Raw genomic sequence first — 20,161 nt, 5'->3', positions numbered from 1 at the left:
CCCCACTTTAATAAAATTCTCGGTGTCACGGATGGTTGCCTCACGGGGGCCACTGTTGAAAACCATTACATAAAGAGGTCAACACCTAGTGTCCACATCAACAGTATTTCAATAAGCCATGAAGGTACTGCTTAACCCAAAGTCACCTGGAGTAATTGGAGGTATTGAAAACGTTTCACCTCTGTCCTCTGAAAAGCTTGGTGGACAGAGCTAGACATTGAAGCCTCTGAGGTCGACAGCGAAACGTCTTAAAGAGCTTCAACCAGTTCAGTTAGCTTTGGATCAAGCTTCAAAATACCAACACCGGGGTGACTGAGAACCTACACAGACATCTTGACGTTAACTCAATTTGAAATACTTGAAACAACAAACTCTGAGTTACAAAACTAGATGTTATTTCAAATCCGGATTAATTACGTGAATATTTATAACACTTAAGCTGCTCATTACTTTTTCTAAAATCAGGTTTGCAGTTAAACAGTTATGGGCTATCGCCAAATAGGAATACATTGTTTTAAGACATAAGACACTTGAGCTGAGAGTTGGTCACCTCTCAACTGAAAGGCCAAGGGTTCGATCACCATCAGTGTGTGAATGTGTGGGTGTGACATGCACTTTTAGTAGTTAGAAGACTTGAAAAGCGCTATACAAGCTTAAGTCCATTTAGCATTCACCCCACCAGTAATAGATCTGATAACAAATATAAAAGATAGAACCAGCAGATCAAAGGCAGGAGAAAGCAGTGCACAACACGATTAAAATCTTCTTGTTTTTTTCTCGCTATATCTCTCAAATGATTAATGATTATGTCTACATATGAACAAAAGAAATGAGCTGAGTTGCAAAAACATTGACAGAACAAGATAAGACTATGAGACGTGAAACCATTGTTTTTTATCATGTAAGCCTATGTCTATTAACTCAGCTCTATCTGATCACTTATGACAGGAAGCTGTTTATGAACGTTGTGAGTTAAAAAAAACCCAGATAAATAGGACAAAACATGCACGTAGAGCAAATGATTCAAAGCTGTGGGTTTTTTTTTTCGTGACCCCATTTTGCATTATTTAGATTGAAGTGGTTGAAGTGTTGGGAGTGTCAGAAGGTTTGAAATTGTGTCACATACCAGGAAAATGTCGAGCAGTTTACAGAAATTTAAAAAAAAAAAAACTACAATGAACTACGATACAAAATCCACACTGTTATGCTAACGGAAATTTCCTTTGTCCTTGGGCCAAAATACACAATGCATATGCAGTGGTTGAACTGAGGATTCACCAAGGTTCTGGGAATTTTCCAACCTAAAAAAAAAAAAAAGAGGATTTTTTTTTAGCCTCGGAGTGATTTAGGAAATGAAACGTTTTCAATATCTACAATCAGAAATCCTGGACTGCTGAGCACGGACACTGTGAATTGCCACATGGACAGGAGCAATAGCCGATAACTGAAGCAGGAAGCACAACAAACGTAACCATGACAACGACAGCAAATGGGAAGTACAAAGTTAGATGGACGTCACAAAAAGGAAGTGATGTGTGGCAACAGCACAAGTGTTTTTACAACATGTATGTAGGACAAACCACAGTCCTACTGACCATGTGTGCAGCTGTTGGACCTAAGTGTTTACTGTGAGAGACATTTCAGCTAGCTAGCCACATTTAGCTTGACCATCATGTTTGCTTTTTTTTATAAATCGTGTTTGACCGCACAAGATCAGATATTTTTAGTGGAGACTCTGGTTGTTGTTGAACGAATCTGTCAGTGTGTGATGTGCTGATTTGGTCGTCTGGTTACTCTTCACACACTGTAGGAACAGAACCTGTCATGATCTGTCATCCTGTGAAGGCTTTCTCACATTATTCAAAATCTTTCAAGATTGAAGTACAGTCTTTATTTTGTGTTGGGCCTTAGATGAAACCTGCTCCATCCAAGCAGGTGCTGTCGTTCTTTCTGCAGAGATGCAATGCAAGATCGCCCTCTGCGGCTTGAACTGAAGCGGTGCACCGGTGACATTCTGTCCAGTTTGATGAAGCGCAGTCAGCGATCACTGACACGTCATATCGAAAGTTTATTATCATTGCATTTTTTTCTCTGCTGTACCAAAACACAAATGCCATTTTAAAACCATGTTTAAAGGAATATCAACCTCATACATTGTTTTCCCTTAGAAAAAGAGTTAATTTAAAAGAAATGGTTGGTTACATGATAAAATTGATTGATGTGGATTGATGATGGACACAATATCATCAAACAGGTACCACAGAATATCCTCTCGGGCTGGTCAGAAAAACCTGTTGACCCCTACTTTGGCCATACTGCGGACCTCAACATGTGTTTCACTCATGTCTGTGATGACTCCAGGGTATAGATCACCATCATACTTAAGCAACAGTGCTCAATGGTCCCTGTAACTATGATTCACAAAACTGATCTCAGATGACAACAACAACTTTAGCCTATTTCATTTAAAATGCATACAATCATGTAAACTAATAATACTCATCCATTCATTATATTATTTAAATTCATTTATTCATTGTATTCTTTTAATTAACAGAAAAGGGCATCAGAAAGCACTAGCCTACTCATTGCTGTTACTCTTTGTTTGAGTAACAGCAATGAGTTTTTAGCATAAAATGACCGATTGTGTGAAATCTATCAACTCAGCATCCGTGCTAATGGCTTGAGTATATAGAGCACATTCTTAAGATTTAACTAAATATTTTACTTTTGATATCAACAAATATTGTCTTAGAGATCATTTAGGTAACAGGACTGAGTTTTTAGATTGACCGTCTCTGACACAGCTAATATATCCTTAAATTTAAGGAAAAACAAATGAGATTACTTCCTTTTGGTCTTGCCATGACTTGCAGAAGGCCCAAATGATGTCACGTCCTGCAGAACATGTCACTGATGACACATTTTTTAGAAGGGAGAATATGTTTGGGTAACAGCAATGAGTGAAAACCTGGGGACAGCACTAAAATGTGAATTTATATAATAATATTTTAAAATATAATGATGTTTTTGTAAAACTTTTTTCTTGCAAGTGTATATTGAATATGGAGTCACACTTAAATGCAAAAAAAAAAAGATTTTGGAAGGATTTTGTTTGAGGAAGTTTGATGAAAGTTTTGCATAATTCAGTGGAAACGACACCGAAGTAGAACATCTTTGTTTCTCTCTGCTTTTTAACATTTCCATTTCATTTGGTTGTATTAAGTTAACACGTTGCAGGGCCATGATCACACGATACGGAGCACAAGCATCCTTCACACCGACGATTCTGCATTGCATGGCCTGAATACACAAAGTGTCTCTTACAAGCATAAAAAAGGACTTGTAACATATAGTGCTTTGAGTATAGTCAGAATATAAGAAATGCTCTTTACAAGCTATGATTTGTTTGTTGGTGGAAAAACAAGCCAGCAGTGATTGACAAATATGAAACCTATAGAAACAGACAAACAGCAGATTACAGACAAGAGAAAGCTCTATATGAACCAAAGATTATTACATTTGTTAAAATGTCATTATTGCTTCTAACTTTAATTAAAACTGAATTATTAATCATTACTTGTCATTATAATTATCTGTTGTTTCATCCTTTGGTAATATATTCACACATTCAGGCCAATAACGTTCCTTAAAAGAAAAGAGTGGTCAGGTTGACGTCTACACACTCTTGTTCCAAATTGAGATACAAAATACGGTCGTGGGTTTTTTTCATAATGTGACCTTTCGGGTGTCTAGTAAAATAAATAAACAAGTGTGAACACCAGTTTTTGCAAACTAATTTATCAATATTTGTATAAATAAATACATCAATTCAAAATATCTCTGTATTGTGAATGTTGAGATGAAGCTAATATTTGAGACTAGTTAGGAATCATCAATACGCAGCTGAGGTAACAGTAAGGTTTAGTGTGAATTGTGCCTTCATCTCCTCAGGAATAATTCTGTATTGAAAAAAGCCTTGTATGGCTTCCCTCGGGATCAATAAAGTATCTATCTATCTATCTATCTATCTATCTATCTATCTATCTATCTATCTATCTATCTATCTATCTATCTATCTATCTATCTATCTATCTATCTATCTATCTATCTATCTATCTATCTATCTATCTATCTATCTCTCTAATTATTCAAATGAGTGACTTGCATCAACATGTCGTGTTCGCTTGGCTTTGACTATGCTTTGCATGTGTTTTTTTTCCGGCCTCCCAATATAACATTCCGATTCCTGACTGGATTAAACATCGTGTTCTGGATGGGATGCTGACTGACAGCTAAACAGCTCGTTGTGTTTAGTTCAGCCTGACTCTAAATGAGCGAAGATGCAGCAGACTCTGTTTCTCCTCATTCTGATGGGTAAGTCGTTTTTTGTTTTTTAATTAAAAGTTTTTTCCCGTTCTAATAAGTTTTTAAACAGAAGTTACTTTAATGACCGCCTCCAACTTTCCGTGTGACATCCTTACAATCATATACAAAGGATTATTATGGCCCCATTAAGGGGATTCTTTTTACTTTATTTCTTGATTAAAGTTGTATATTGATGAGAATAAAGTCGTAGGAGAAGAGAGTCAGACATTTAGGAGAAAAAGGTCAAACATATACAAGATTACATTCATTATTTTAGTCTTTAGTTTTATCCGCAATGCAGCAGCCGCGTGTACACACACACACACACACACACACACACACACACACACACACACACACACACACACACACACACTCGGCATTAATGATTAATGCTTGCTTAGCTTGTCAGCTGGAGGACCCCGGATATTTCATGCCAAAGTTTCTTGCTTCTTCATCAATGGATCAAGTTTAATGTGTATACAGCGCCAACTCATAATAAATGTAATCTCAGAACTGAAATTAGCGGTTAGACACACAAAAATAATCTCTAATATTTTGAAAAGTTAAATATTATGTAAACAAACTTTAAATAACAAGGTTATCAGAACAGTGAGGAATTTGACACTCGAATTTAATCTGAAGATGAAACCTATCGGACAGCCTCCTCACCTTTCAAAAAAAAAAGATGGATTGTAGTGTGTCCTGAGAAATTTCATGAAATAATCTCAAGCCTGTTGTGCTATGTCATCACTTTGATCTTCTCTCTGTTTTCAGGTCAGTGTTTCTTCATCACTTCCCACCTCTATGAGTACTACCTGATTAAAAGTCCAAAGACCTGGGCTGAAGCTCAGAGCTACTGTCAAGATAAATACACAGACCTGGCCACAGTGTCTGACATGACAGACAATGAGAGACTCAGTGACATCATGAAAACACAGGAAGCGTGGATTGGGCTCAGCAGCAACGAAGGAAATGACAAAAAGAAGTGGCACTGGTCTTTGCCAGGAGTGTCAGGAGAGGTGTTAAGCACTATGAAGCCTCCCTTTGCTCAAGGTCAGCCGAATGATGCAAATGGGATTGAAAACTGTGTCTTCATTCGTAATGAAAAATGTCACGATGCTCCCTGTGATGAAAGCCGTAAATTTGCATGCATCCATGGTAAGAAAATATTGAATACAAATTTGACACTATACTTTAATGTAGAAAATATCTGAACCAAAAGTCAAAGTATTCTGTGGTAAAAAGTGTTTAAATATGTTTCCTCTGAACATCTACAGAAACGAAGCCACCCGATGAAAGAATCGTTTTAATCGACGAGTGCCTGAACTGGACACAGGCTCAGAACTACTGCAGAGAACATCACACAGACCTGTTCAGTGGACTAGATCAGTTAGATCTGTTAAAAGGCAAAATTGGAAATTTTAATAAGAATAAATGCAGGAATAAGAAAAGTTTCTGGATCGGCCTGTTCAGAGACACCTGGAGTTGGTCAGATGGGAACAGCTCATCTTTCCGACGCTGGGATCAGGGTTTACTGAAGGATGAAGTCAAGGAAAAGGAATGTGCAACTGTGTTAAACAGTGAAGGGAAATGGAGCTCTGCTAACTGTGAGGAACGCAAACACTTCGTCTGCTATGATGGTAAGGCCAGCAAAGGTCTGCCTCGATTATTTTCTCACACTAATTTCTACACTAATTATTCTATTACACTTTACTATACCATCGATCATTGAACAGTCCCTTTATGAATCTCTCACTCAGTCACTCACACACACACACCCACACACACACACACACACACAATCTTGCCCTATTTTATAATTTCATGGAGGTAGGTATGTAGGACAGCTTGTATCTATTTGATTTGCAGTTTTGTTTTGGTATTGTTTTTAAAATCAAGGTTTTCTTCATTTTAAAAAAATGATAAAATCCTGTCTGCACATGCTAGCACATCCAACCCCAAACACTCTAACAGAGGAGGCAGTCACCTCAGAACATCAGCCGGAAGGAGATCTTAAGCCTACAGATCCAGGACAAGGTGCAGTGGAGATCATGCTTTTTCTATCTAACACAAAATCCACAGCTCTGTCCGTCTTGTGTTACACTGGACTCAACTTGTTCTTTAATATTGAATATTGTTGTTCTTGTCTGTTGCTTTCCAATGCTTTGTTTTTTATCTGTCTGGATCAATGATGTTGTGTTTAAAGTGCTATATAAATAAAGTTGAGTTGAGTAAGGGGCCCCTGAGGGCTCACAAACTGAAAACCAAATCAGAGGCCCAAAATGGGGAAAGTTTGCAATGACTGTTGGAAACCTCCCTAAAGTGGGGCCCATCTGACAGCATTAACTTTACAAGTTATAATAACTTTAAAAGTTATAATAACGTAATTGACAAATCAGCTTTACTATTACTATAGTAGCTTTACTATTTTATAATTTCATGGAGGTAGGTATGTAGGACAGCTTGTATCTATTTGATTTGCAGTTTTGTTTTGGTATTGTTTTTAAAATCAAGGTTTTCTTCATTTAAAAAATATGATAAAATCCTGTCTGCACATGCTAGCACATCCAACCCCAAACACTCTAACAGAGGAGACAGTCACCTCAGAACATCCGCCGGGAGGAGGTCTTACGCCTACAGATCCAGGACAAGGTGCAGTAAAGATCATGCTTTTTCTATCTATTGATTTGCTGTTTTGTTTAGGTATTGTTTTTAAAATCAAGGTTTTCTTCATTTAAAAAAAATGATAAAATCCTGTCTGCACATGCTAGCACATCCAACCCCAAACACTCTAACAGAGGAGACAGTCACCTCAGAACATCCGCCGGAAAGAGATCTTACGCCTCTAGATCCAGGACCAGGTGCAGTGGAGATCATGCTTTTTCTATCTAACACAAAATCCACAGCTCTGTCCGTCTTGTGTTACACTGGACTCAACTTGTTCTTTAATATTGAATATTGTTGTTCTTGTCTGTTGCTTTCCAATGCTTTGTTTTTTATCTGTCTGGATCAATGATGTTGTGTTTAAAGTGCTATATAAATAAAGTTGAGTTGAGTAAGGGGCCCCTGAGGGCTCACAAACTGAAAACCAAATCAGAGGCCCAAAATGGGGACATTTTGCAATGACTGTTGGAAACCTCCCTAAAGTGGGGCCCATCTGACAGCATGAACTTTACAAGTTATAATAACGTAATTGACAAATCAGCTTTACTGGGATCTCTTTTCAGTGAATAAATGCACCCTTTAGTGTGAGGACAGTTATCAACGATCAACCAAATAAAGCTGCTGATATGATCTTGTGTTTTTCTCACCTTCCTTCCCTAACAGACAAAATGATCCTGGTCCAAGAAAATAAGACGTGGGAGGAGGCCTTATATTACTGCAGAGAGCATCACGACGACCTGGTCACCATCACTAACGTCACCGAGCAGAGATGGGTTCAACACGAAGCCGAGAAAGCCCAGACCTCCCATGTATGGTTGGGACTGCGTTACACCTGCACTCTTGATTTCTGGTTCTGGGTCAGTGACCATGTGGTCAACTACACGAACTGGGCCTCAGATCAAAAAAATGATTGCTGTGACATGTCCGGAGCCATGGAAAAAGGGGGAGATTATAAGTGGATCAAAAAGCAGGACGAGGAGGAGTTAAACTTTATCTGCTCCAAGGTTTTGAAGGATAAAAGTTCTTTTTCCTAAATGTTGTTAATAGAAATCTGACTCCTCTAAATAATCACCTCAAACCTCTGCGCATTCTTTTGATGGGATGAGAGGAATGACTGGAGGCGTCTCTTTCAGGTTAACAGAGTTTATTAACCCGATGAATCAAGAATACAAGTTACAGAGTCCCTGGGTTCAAACCACGCGTCCCTGACAACAGACAGATGCTGGATCAGTTCACGAAGTCTGAGCCCCGACTATCTTTCCCTGAACCCTTTTATACATTAGACAGAGAATATCTAACCAAATAATGCATTCAAGAATGTGCGGTTTCCTTCCTCCGATTGGGGCAACTTCCAAATTATGCGTCTTTGGATGAGCGCTTCCCCTTTTCTCATTGGTGCATCAAACTCCCGAATCCTTTCACCTCCTGTAGGGGAATACACATCCTGCCTGGCCTGTTTCTTATCACAAGAAAGACATCTAGTCTAGTAACCAATTCCTTTTAAGGAGAAGACAATTTAGGTAATTAAGAATCAAGACTCACTCAACCTATATAAAAGTGGGTGAGTGATTAACTGTTCAGGGCCTTAAACTAAACCTATGTTTGAGTTGGTGAGTGATTGACTGAAGGGCCACATCAAACACATGTTGGAACGTGCACTCACTCCTGCAAGCCCTCTTCACACAAACACCTTACTGAAAAGTCAGACAATTTTATCAACACACAAACCTGGAATAAAACATGATAAAATAACTGTTATAATATAAATGTAAGCGAACATCATTCAAACTGTAAATATCAAACCTTTGCTTTGGACCGGGTGATGAAACTTTATTGCAGTAAACACTTTGATTATAAGCAGAAAAAGGCCTAATATTCTATCAGTTTGAAAAACCCATTTCCAAACTGGTAGCATGTATGTACCTGAATTTCCCTCGGGATCAATAAAGTATCTATCTATCTATTTATCTATCTATCTATCATCTATTCTATATATTCAATGACTTATGTACTACTGTGTATGTTTATTGCATGGCCTTTTAGAAAAAGTAGGGAGTACAATCCACATAGTTTGAATCACACACTGACCTGTTTATTCAAAAACATCTGAAGTACTCGAATGTTTGCTGACAGATGATTCTGATGCTTTTGGTTGTTGGACTTCTTGTAATCATTGTCTAATAAAGTCCACGTTTTTAGGTATCAATTCTTATTTGTTCGATATTTTAAATGTATGAATTATTATATGAACTGTTTCGCTTCTCACATACAACATTTATGCTTTTTGTTTGAGACATGGTGATTGTTATACTGTGTGTTTAAATTGACTTTAGTAATAATGACATTTGGGAGTTTTATGTAAGTGGGTGTTTGACGTTTTTGATGCTTAATAAACTTTTAGTGATCACTAAGAGTTGTTGTTGTTTTTGTTGTGTACCCTCATCTGATCGTTTACTCATAGCCTTAGCTTTAATCCACACATGAGTTTGATTTCTATAAATTCAACCTTTGCTATAAGCAAACTTTACAATGTTAAGATGTGACGACAAAGTGCCGGTCACTTTGTCGTCACAAGTGTCGTCCCCATTTATCCTTCACTTCCCACCTGAAAAATCACAGAGTCCTCGGTCATGATTTCTGATCGTAAATATTGAACACCTTTTTAATATTTACATTTTCAAATGGGGACGACCCTGATCGTCTTCTAGACACACTTCACTCCTGCAGGAGAATCTTTGGAACCATCAGACAATCTGGTTCTTTTGCTGACTTTGAAAAAGGCCAAAACAATCCTCCTGATTATCTTGCAGCGTGTACCCCCGCGTTAACGACACAGTGGAGTTGCACATTTTACGTGTTCATAACTTAGCAACACTAAATGCATGAAGGAGCAATACACACTTTGTGGAAACAAGCTGAACCCCCAAATCTTCAAAACATAGCTCAACATTTGACTAGCAAACATGATTTGCATTTATTTCCAACCTTAGCGGCGGCTTTCTGGGGGATGTTTGTTAGACAGCGAGCAGTTCAGCGTCCATCTGTTAGTTTTCTATTGAATTAATCAAATAACGTAGTAATAAAGAGATGTTGATTTCTCCTTATATGTCCATGGATCCCTCTGACATTGACGACGACTGATACTTTTACAGTAAAATATTTGAATCCTGTCACGGGTGTGGTCTGGCGTGTTAGAAAGGAAGGTTTTAGTTCTCCTCAGAGCAGACCACATCAGCGCATGGAGGAGAAACATCACAGAGAAAAGTCATCAGAAGTGAGTTTGAACTTTATTCTGTCATCTTGAAGTTCATGTTGTGTTTTGTTTTTCATTTGTAAATTTAAAGTTTATATGGAAGTTTTTATTTACAGTTTTTACAATATTTAAGGCACAGAAATTCTCCTTCAGATCTTTTTGTAATTGACTTTTTTCTTTTTTGACTTTATTATAACAATTAATTAAACGTTGAATTCTGTTTCCACCAATCTATTTCTGTCTCACAAATCACAGAGACAGCAGCTCATTATAATGAGTTTGCCTATAATTCCACCGTTGCTATGGTAACGTCCGCAATGTGAAGCTTGTGACGAGATCGTGCCGAAGTTATGACAGATACAATCTTTTTTTTTAATTTTTCCCCAGAACTTTTATGAAATGAAAGATGTTCTGAATGAATCATAACTAGAACATTTGAAGCCGATAATCTTCTGATTAATGTTGCTGTTATTTTTATCTGTCATTTTGACGTTAAATTAACTGCTGTGGGTTCAAAAAGGAATTTGGGAATTTCATGTTTATCCTGGTAGAAAATTCGATTTTGGTCTGATTAGTTATTGACATAAACTGTAAGGCGTCTTTGTCCATATTTTTTTTTATTTTCCAGTCTGCGTATACAGTAGTGTTTGACTATGTTTTGCACATATGTATCTTCCTTATTGCACTGATATTTGCATTCAGGAGGGAGTGGAGCATTTTTTTTTTCTACCTGTGTTTGTTTGTCAGCAGGCTTAATAATCAGTTTCATCAAACAGACCAACGATGCAGAACGCTTTGTTTCTGCTCACTGTGATGGGTAAGTGATCGTGTTGCCTGCTTTAAAGTTCTGCTGCTGTACTGCTGCATGTTTTTAGAAACTCTAGCAAAAGTGACTAAAACCTTAAAGGAAGAATGTGAGACCTTTTGATCCAGTAGATGTCGCCCTTGAGCACCAAAACAAACTGCTGTGTGGCCACACCTCCGCTCTCATGCAGCGACACGCCTCCAACCCCTCCACTCCAGTTGCATGAAGGAATTTAGAATTACAACAAATCACTTCACTTGTTGTGTTAGCAGGCTAATGTTAGCATGTTTTAGTTAGCCTGTAGCTTCACATTGCATACATGTGCGCATAATGAAACATACTGTTCAATTTTCAAAATAAAGTTTGTCAGTATGATCTGAGAGCCCACACTGAACATGTTAAAGCAGGATGGCGATAAAGTTTCCTTTGAAAACTCCCACAGATAAAAGAAAGTCTTCACCAAATTCCAAATGTGCCAGGAATGCATCAAACCGCCATGACAGGAGCAGCTGATCAGTCAGTGATCAATGCGACTGAGCTGAAATACGACCTGACTTTAAAATCGATCATGCAACTCAAATATCAGGACAGAATCAGCCTAAATTCTTCCAGTATATTCCCAGCCAAAGCCAGTTTTCTATGAAATCAACATTCATTCTACACTCTAACTCTAACAACTGAGCTGCAGTATTTCATGACGACTTAAAAGTTCAATCTGGCAGTAATGCTTTCAGCACCATCGCTAAACGAAACATTTTCTTGTTTTAGGTCGGTTTGTCTTCTTAACTTGTCAGCAGAAAGAGTACCACCTCATTGAACAGAACAAGACCTGGGCTGAAGCTCAGAGCTACTGTCAAGATAAATACACAGACCTGGCCACAGTGTCTGACATGACAGACACTGAGAGACTCAGTGACATCCTGAAAACACAGGAAGCGTGGATTGGGCTCAGCAGCAACAAAGGAAAAGACAACAGGAAGTGGCACTGGTCTTTGCCAGGAGTGTCAGGAGAGGTGTTAAGCACTATGAAGCCTCACTTTGCTCATGATCAGCCGAATGATCTCAATGGGCTTGAAAACTGTCTCTTCATTCATAGGGAAAAATTTCACGATGCTCCCTGTGATGAAAACCGTAAATTTGCATGCATCAATGGTAAGAAAATAATGAATACAAATTTGACACTATACTTTAATGTTGAAAATATCTGAACCAAAAGTCAAAGTATTCTGTGGTAAAAAGTGTTTCAATATGTTTCCTCTGAACATCTACAGAAATGAAGCCACCCGATGAAAGAATCGTTTTAATCGACGAGTGCCTGAACTGGACACAGGCTCAGAACTACTGCAGAGAAAATCACACAGACCTGTTCAGTGGACTAGATCAGTTAGATCTGTTAAAAGACAAAACTCTACATTCTAAAGACAGTAAATGTGAGAAAAAGAACCGTTTCTGGATCGGCCTGTTCAGAGACACCTGGAGTTGGTCAGATGGGAACAGCTCATCTTTCCGACGCTGGGATCAGGGTTTGCTGAAGGATGGAGTCGACAAAAAGGAATGTGCAACTGTGTTAAAGGGTGAAGGGAAATGGAGCTCTGCTAACTGTGAGGAACGCAAACACTTCGTCTGCTATGATGGTAAGGCCAGCAAAGGTCTGCCTCGATTATTTTCTCGTGGTTCGTTAGTTAGTTGCTTTTATTGTCTCCTTTAGGACACATGTACACATACAGCACATAACAAAAACACAGAACACAATACTCTACCAATACAACATCATTAATTCTATTACACTAATTATTCTATTACACTTTACTAAACCATCGATCATTGAACAGTCCCATTATGAATCTCTCACCCAGTCACACACACGCACACACCTACACACACACACACACACACACACACACACACACCTACACACACACACACACACACACACAATCTTGCCCTATTTTATAATTTCATGGAGGTAGGTATGTAGGACAGCTTGTATCTATTTGATTTGCAGTTTTGTTTAGGTATTGTTTTTAAAATCAAGGTGTTCTTCATTTAAAAAAAATAAAAATCCTGTCTGCACATGCTAGCACATCCAACCCCAAACACTCTAACAGAGGAGGCAGTCACCTCAGAACATCAGCCGGAAGGAGATCGTACGCCTACAGATCCAGGACAAGGTGCAGTGGAGATCATGCTTTTTCTATCTAACACAAAATCCACAGCTCTGTCCGTCTTGTGTTACACTGGACTCAACTCGTTCTTTAATATTGAATATTGTTGTTCTTGTCTGTTGCTTTCCAATGCTTTGTTTTTTATCTGTCTGGATCAATGATGTTGTGTTTAAAGTGCTATGTAAATAAAGTTGAGTTGAGTAAGGGGCCCCTGAGGGCTCACAAACTGAAAACCAAAGCAGAGGCCCAAAATGGGGACATTTTGCAATGACTGTTGGAAACCTCCCTAAAGTGGGGCCCATCTGACAGCATGAACTTTACAAGTTATAATAACTTTACAAGTTATAATAACGTAATTGACACATCAGCTTTACTGGGAACTCTTTTCAGTGAATAAATGCACCCTTTAGTGTGAGGACAGGTATCAACGATCAACCAAATAAAGCTGCTGATATGATCTTGTGTTTTTCTCACCTTCCTTCCCTAACAGACAAAGTGATCCTGGTCAAAGAAAAGAAGACGTGGGAGGAGGCCTTTGATTACTGCAGAGAGCATCACGACGACCTGGTCACCATCACTAACGTCATCGAGCAGAGATGGGTTCAACACGAAGCCGAGAACGCCCAGACCTCCCATGTATGGTTGGGACTGCGTTACACCTGCACTCTTGATTACTGGTTCTGGGTCAGTGACCATGTGGTCAACTACAAGAACTGGGCCCCAGGTCATGAAAAAGATGGCTGTGCCTGTGACATGGCCGGAGCCATGGAAAAAGGGGGAGATTATAAGTGGTTCAAAAAGCAGGACGAGGAGGAGTTAAACTTTATCTGCTCCAAGGTTTGAAAAACCCATTTCCAAACTGGTAGCATGTATTCTATATATTCAATGACTTATGTACTACTGTGTATGTTTATTGCATGGCCTTTTAGAAAAAGGAGTACAATCCACATAGTTTGAATCACACACTGACCTGTTTATTCAAAAACATCTGAAGTACTCGAATGTTTGCTGACAGATGATTCTGATGCTTTTGGTTGTTGGACTTCTTGTAATCATTGTCTAATAAAGTCCACGTTTTTAGATATCATTTCTTATTTGTCCTATATTTTAAATGTATAAATTATTATATGAACTGTTTTGCTTCTCACATACAACATTTATGCTTTTTGTTTGAGACATGGTGATTGTTATACTGTGTGTTTAAATTGACTTTAGTAATAATAATAAATAATAACATTTGGGAGTTTTATGTAAGTGGGTGTTTGACGTTTTTGATGCTTAATAAACTTTTAGTGATCACTAAGAGTTGTTGTTGTTTTTGTTGTGTAGCCTCATCTGATCGTTTTCTCATAGCCTTAGCTTTAATCCACACATGAGTGTTACGGAACCAGAATAGAACCCAAGCGCGAGACCAAGGATCAGGTAACAACAACAATTTATTATAAATAGGGAAAGTGACACTGGTGACAATAATGAGCAAGAGTCCAAGCTCAGGTGCGTAGTGTAGACAATAATCCAAGTGACTCTCAAAAAACCCTAATCCAGCACGCGTGAGGTGAAATCCAAGTGAACACGATGAGACGACAGGACACAAAGGGGCAGGTAGGTCTGGACTGGGAGCTGACGAGGAGAGAACACGAAGAGGGTAAGTACAAGTAAATCACGAGGAACATCAAAGTACAAGGAAGCCTGATTTAGAGGTTTGATACCACGGAGGGTTGACAATACTCTGGCGCCGGCTGCATGTGGAGAGCCGGCTTAAGAGGAGGAGTTGACGAGACGTGGAATGAGTGACACCTGGTTGTGCAGCTGAAACAAATTGTAATCAAGGGGAAGGGGAGCACACAGGAGGAGAAGACAAACAGGGAAAGCAAACAACAAAAGTGCACACACTAACAAAAACCCAAATCATAACAGTACCCCCCCCTCAACGACCGCCTCCTGGCGGTCCACCCGGCTTTCCTGGATTGTCCCGATAAAAGTCACGAATTACTGAGTGATCTAAAATCAGAGTTCTAGATATCCAGCTTCTTTCCTCTGGACCATAACCAACCCAGTCAACAAGAAATTGAAAACCACGCCCCCTGCGGCGAACGTCCATCACCTTGTTAACCGTAAAGGCCGGATGGCCATCGATGAGTCGGGGGGGTGGAGGGGTGACGGCCGGAGGGCTAAACTCACTGGTGTTAACCGGTTTTAGTTGTGACACATGGAATGTGGGGTGGATCCTGAGTGCAGGAGGAAGTCTGAGACGTACCGCTGAGGGATTCACTATCTCCAAGACCTCATAGGGACCAATGAACCGGGGGGCCAACTTTTTAGAGGAAACGCTAAGGGGAATGTCTTTAGAGTTCAACCAGACCCTTTGGCCTGGCGTGTAGGTAGGCGCCGGAACCCTGTGGCGATCAGCCAACCTACGATTCCGTTCCCTAGTCCTCAACAATGCGGCTCGTGTCTCCCTCCAGGTCCTGCGTAACCGTCGCAGGTGACTTTGGACGGAGGGAACGTTAATGTCTTGTTCTTGACTGGGAAATAACGGGGGTAAGTAACCAAGAGAAACTTGAAATGGTGCCATACCTGTGGCCGAGGATGTGTGGGAGTTGTGGGCGTATTCAACCCATGACAGATGCTGGCTCCATTTATCTGGTCTCTGGGCGCAAACACAACGGAGCATAGCCTCTACGTCCTGATTAGCCCTCTCAGTCTGGCCGTTGGACTGTGGGTGGTATCCTGAAGAGAGGCTCACCGTAGCTCCCAGTGCCTGACAGAACGCCCTCCAGACTTGTGATGTAAACTGGGGGCCTCGATCGGAGACAATGTCAGAGGGAATACCGTGCAACCGAAAGACATGAACTGTGAGCAGTTCAGCGGTCTCGGAAGCAGAGGGTAATTTAGGGAGTGCAACAAAATGAGCAGATTTAGAAAAACGGTCAACAATGGTAAGTATGACAGTATTACCTTCTGAGGGGGGTAAACCGGTGATGAAGTCCAACGCAATGTGAGACCATGGTCTACCCGGAACAGGGAGGGGATGAAGCAGACCCGCCGGCGGCCGATGTGACGCCTTGCCCCGGGCACACACAGAACAAGCCAACACATAGTCCTTAATGTCCCTGTTCATGGATGGCCACCAGAAATGTCTTTTGAGCAGGTCCGTTGTCCGAGAAACACCCGGATGACAGGCTATCTTGGATGAATGTCCCCACTGAAGAACCTGAGAACGGACAATAACAGGAACGAACAAGCAGTTATCTGGGCCCCCACCGGGGTCGGGGTGATCCCTCAAGGCATTACGGACAGCTGACTCGATCTCCCATGTCACCGAAGCCACCAGGCAGGATGAGGGAAGAATCGTGTCAATAGTTTTTTGTGTTTCCTTGTCTCTATCAAACTGTCTTGATAATGCATCTGGTTTTATGTTCTTACTCCCAGGTCGGTAGGTGACCGTAAAATGGAATCTGGTAAAAAACAACGCCCACCGGGCTTGACGAGAATTCAACCTCTTGGCTGTCTGGATGTAGGAGAGGTTCTTGTGATCGGACCAGACCACAAATGGTGTTTCAGCACCCTCTAGCCAGTGCCGCCACTCCTCCAAGGCTAACTTCACCGCCAACAACTCCCGATTTCCCACGTCGTAGTTCCTCTCAGCCGGTGATAGTTTGCGGGAGAAGAAGGCGCACGGATGGAGTTTCTGGTCACAGGAAGACCTCTGAGAGAGAACTGCCCCCACTCCAATGTCTGACGCGTCCACTTCCACGATGAATTGTCTCTGGATGTCTGGTTGCACCAAGATAGGTGCTGAAGAAAACCTTCTCTTTAGGTCAGCAAACGCCTCCTGTGCAGCAGGAGACCACAGGAAAGGTTCAGAGAGAGAGGTTAGTCTTGTGAGGGGGGCTACAACCTGGCTGTAGTTCCGGATGAAACGTCTATAAAAGTTAGCGAAGCCCAAGAATCTCTGCAGCTGCTTGCGAGAAGTTGGTGTCTCCCACTCCATGACAGCTTCGATCTTTGCAGGATCTGGTCTAACCTGACCACTCTCCAGAATGTATCCTAGAAAAGAGACTGAGGGGGTATGAAATTCGCACTTCTCAGCTTTCACGAAGAGTTTGTTCATTAATAGTCTTTGCAGAACCTTCTGCACATGACCAATGTGTTCCTCCAGTGAACGAGAAAAAATCAAAATGTCGTCTAAATAAACAAACACAGAGTGGTTCAAAAAGTCTCTCAATACGTCATTGATAAGGGCTTGGAACACCGCAGGAGCATTGGTTAAACCAAACGGCATTACGAGATATTCGAAATGTCCTAGAGGAGAGTTGAACGCTGTCTTCCACTCGTCCCCCTCCTTAATACGAACCAGATGATAGGCGTTACGGAGATCCAGTTTGGTGAAGATGGTGGCGCCTTGAAGCGGTTCAAAAGCTGAGCTGATGAGAGGTAAGGGATATTTGTTTTTCACTGTTATATTGTTCAGGCCTCGAAAGTCAATGCATGGTCGGAGAGTCTTATCCTTCTTATCGACAAAGAAGAAACCAGCTCCGAGTGGAGAAGACGAGGGACGAATAAATCCTGAATTGAGGGACTCTGTTATGTAGCTCTCCATGGCCTCTCTCTCAGGACCTGACAGATTATACAGGCGACTGGTTGGAAACGGGGCACCCGGCAGTAAGTCAACTGAACAGTCGTAAGGCCTGTGAGGAGGAAGGGTGAGAGCCCTCTCCTTACTAAACACCTCTCCTAGATGATGGTAAACTGAGGGCACTGAAGATAAGTCGGGGGGTTCCGGAAACTTAGTACCACCAAGAGTCTTACATGAGGGTGATGCTGAAGTAAGGCATTTAGCATGACAGTACTCACTCCAGCTTGTAATTTTACCCTTGGACCAATCAATCTGTGGGTTATGGAGCTGCAACCACGGGAGGCCTAAGACGATGGGGGCATGAGATGAGGGCATAATGTGGAAAGCTAAACTCTCCCTGTGATTACCTGCTAACAGCAACGATAACGGGGGGGTTTCACTCACAACTTGAGCTAGCGACTGGCCATTTAAACCATCAACTCTTAGTGTCTGGGAAACGGGGAGAACCTGAATACCGGCTTCACGAACGAACACGCAGTCAATAAAGTTAGCGTCTGAACCTGAATCAACAAGAGCTAACAATGACAGTGGTTTATTGTTAATTAACAGGGTAGCTTCCAAATTTACCCGTTTACGGGGAGAATTAAGAACAGTTGCGCTACTCACCAGAACCCCGGCTGAAACTGGTGAGTGGCCTAGTTTAACCGAACCGGACAGTTAATCAAGCGGTGTCCCCCTTCACCACAATAGATACACAATCTATGTTTGAAGCGACGGTCTCTCTCGGCCGGAGTTAGCCGGCTGCGTCCCAACTGCATAGGGACCTCTGGTGTAACAACTGAACGAGCACCATCTCTCAGAGTAAAACTAGTGTCAGGAAGCAAAAAGGGTTTAACAGGGGTTTTACTGGGCTCCTCTCGTTCCCTATCGCGGATGCGGTTATCGATCTTGATAGCCAGAGTTATTAATTCCTGTAAGTTATTAGTTTCAGGACGGCCCACCAAACAATCCTTAACTGCTCCGTTTAACCCCTTTGAAAAAATCGCCTGCAAGGCCTGATCATCCCAGCCTACTTCTGCTGCTAATGTGCGAAAATCAATGGAATACTCCGCAACGCTTATTGAACCCTGGCGAAGGCTGAGCAGCTGATCCCCAGTATCACTGCTAGCAACGGGATGATCGAAAACAGAAATCATCTCTTCGAAAAAACCTTTGTAATTGACGTGACTAGTTAGCGGGTTGTGCCAGAAGGCTGTTCCCCACGCCCTAGCTCTGCCCGATAGCAACCCGAGAACATAAGCTATCTTGGAACGATCGTGGCCGTAAGTGAGTGGCTGAGTCTCAAAAACAAGTGCACACTGAAATAAAAAAGCTCTACAATCACCCAACTTTCCGTCGTATCTCTCTGGAGCAGGGACGAACGGTTCACGAGGCTGGGCCTGGCTGGGAGAGGGAACAACAGGGTTAGTAACAGTCGGTTGAGCGGGGTTTAGCTGCGCTTCAACACGACTGAGGCTTGTCGATATCACCTGCAGTGACTCGACCATATTGCGCAGAGCCTGGTCATGCTGCCCGAGCATGGCTCCTTGAGAGGAGAGAGCGAACTGAAGGGAGCTAACACTAACCTCTGAATCCTGGTCCGCTGGGTCCATGTTGGCCAGAGTATTCTGTTACGGAACCAGAATAGAACCCAAGCGCGAGACCAAGGATCAGGTAACAACAACAATTTATTATAAATAGGGAAAGTGACACTGGTGACAATAATGAGCAAGAGTCCAAGCTCAGGTGCGTAGTGTAGACAATAATCCAAGTGACTCTCAAAAAACCCTAATCCAGCACGCGTGAGGTGAAATCCAAGTGAACACGATGAGACGACAGGACACAAAGGGGCAGGTAGGTCTGGACTGGGAGCTGACGAGGAGAGAACACGAAGAGGGTAAGTACAAGTAAATCACGAGGAACATCAAAGTACAAGGAAGCCTGATTTAGAGGTTTGATACCACGGAGGGTTGACAATACTCTGGCGCCGGCTGCATGTGGAGAGCCGGCTTAAGAGGAGGAGTTGACGAGACGTGGAATGAGTGACACCTGGTTGTGCAGCTGAAACAAATTGTAATCAAGGGGAAGGGGAGCACACAGGAGGAGAAGACAAACAGGGAAAGCAAACAACAAAAGTGCACACACTAACAAAAACCCAAATCATAACAATGAGTTTGATTTCTGTAAATTCAACCTTTGCTATAAGCGAAATTTACAATGTTAAGATGTGATGACAAAGTGCCAGAGTTACGACAGATTTAATCTTTTTTTTATTTACATCCCCA

The 20,161-nt window shown here is 41.3% G+C and overlaps 1 protein-coding gene across 1 annotated transcript; it reads left to right on the top strand.

Moving 5' to 3' along the window:
• The first annotated feature begins 10,720 nt into the window (after positions 1–10,720).
• Positions 10,721–14,139, top strand: LOC306841642 (C-type mannose receptor 2-like). Its single transcript, XM_079371589.1, has 4 exons — positions 10,721–11,105; positions 11,862–12,245; positions 12,365–12,727; positions 13,749–14,139. Exons 1-4 carry the CDS (start codon positions 11,072–11,074, stop codon positions 14,099–14,101), a joined length of 1,134 nt encoding a protein of 377 aa, XP_079227715.1. The 5' UTR covers positions 10,721–11,071; the 3' UTR covers positions 14,102–14,139.
• Positions 14,140–20,161: the final 6,022 nt, after the last annotated feature.

The sequence above is a fragment of the Symphodus melops genome, assembly GCF_947650265.1.
Source record: "Symphodus melops genome assembly, chromosome: 20".
NCBI lineage: Eukaryota > Metazoa > Chordata > Actinopteri > Labriformes > Labridae > Symphodus > Symphodus melops.
Note: the sequence above shows the minus strand (reverse complement) of the source record. Positions and strands in the feature narration are given on the sequence as shown.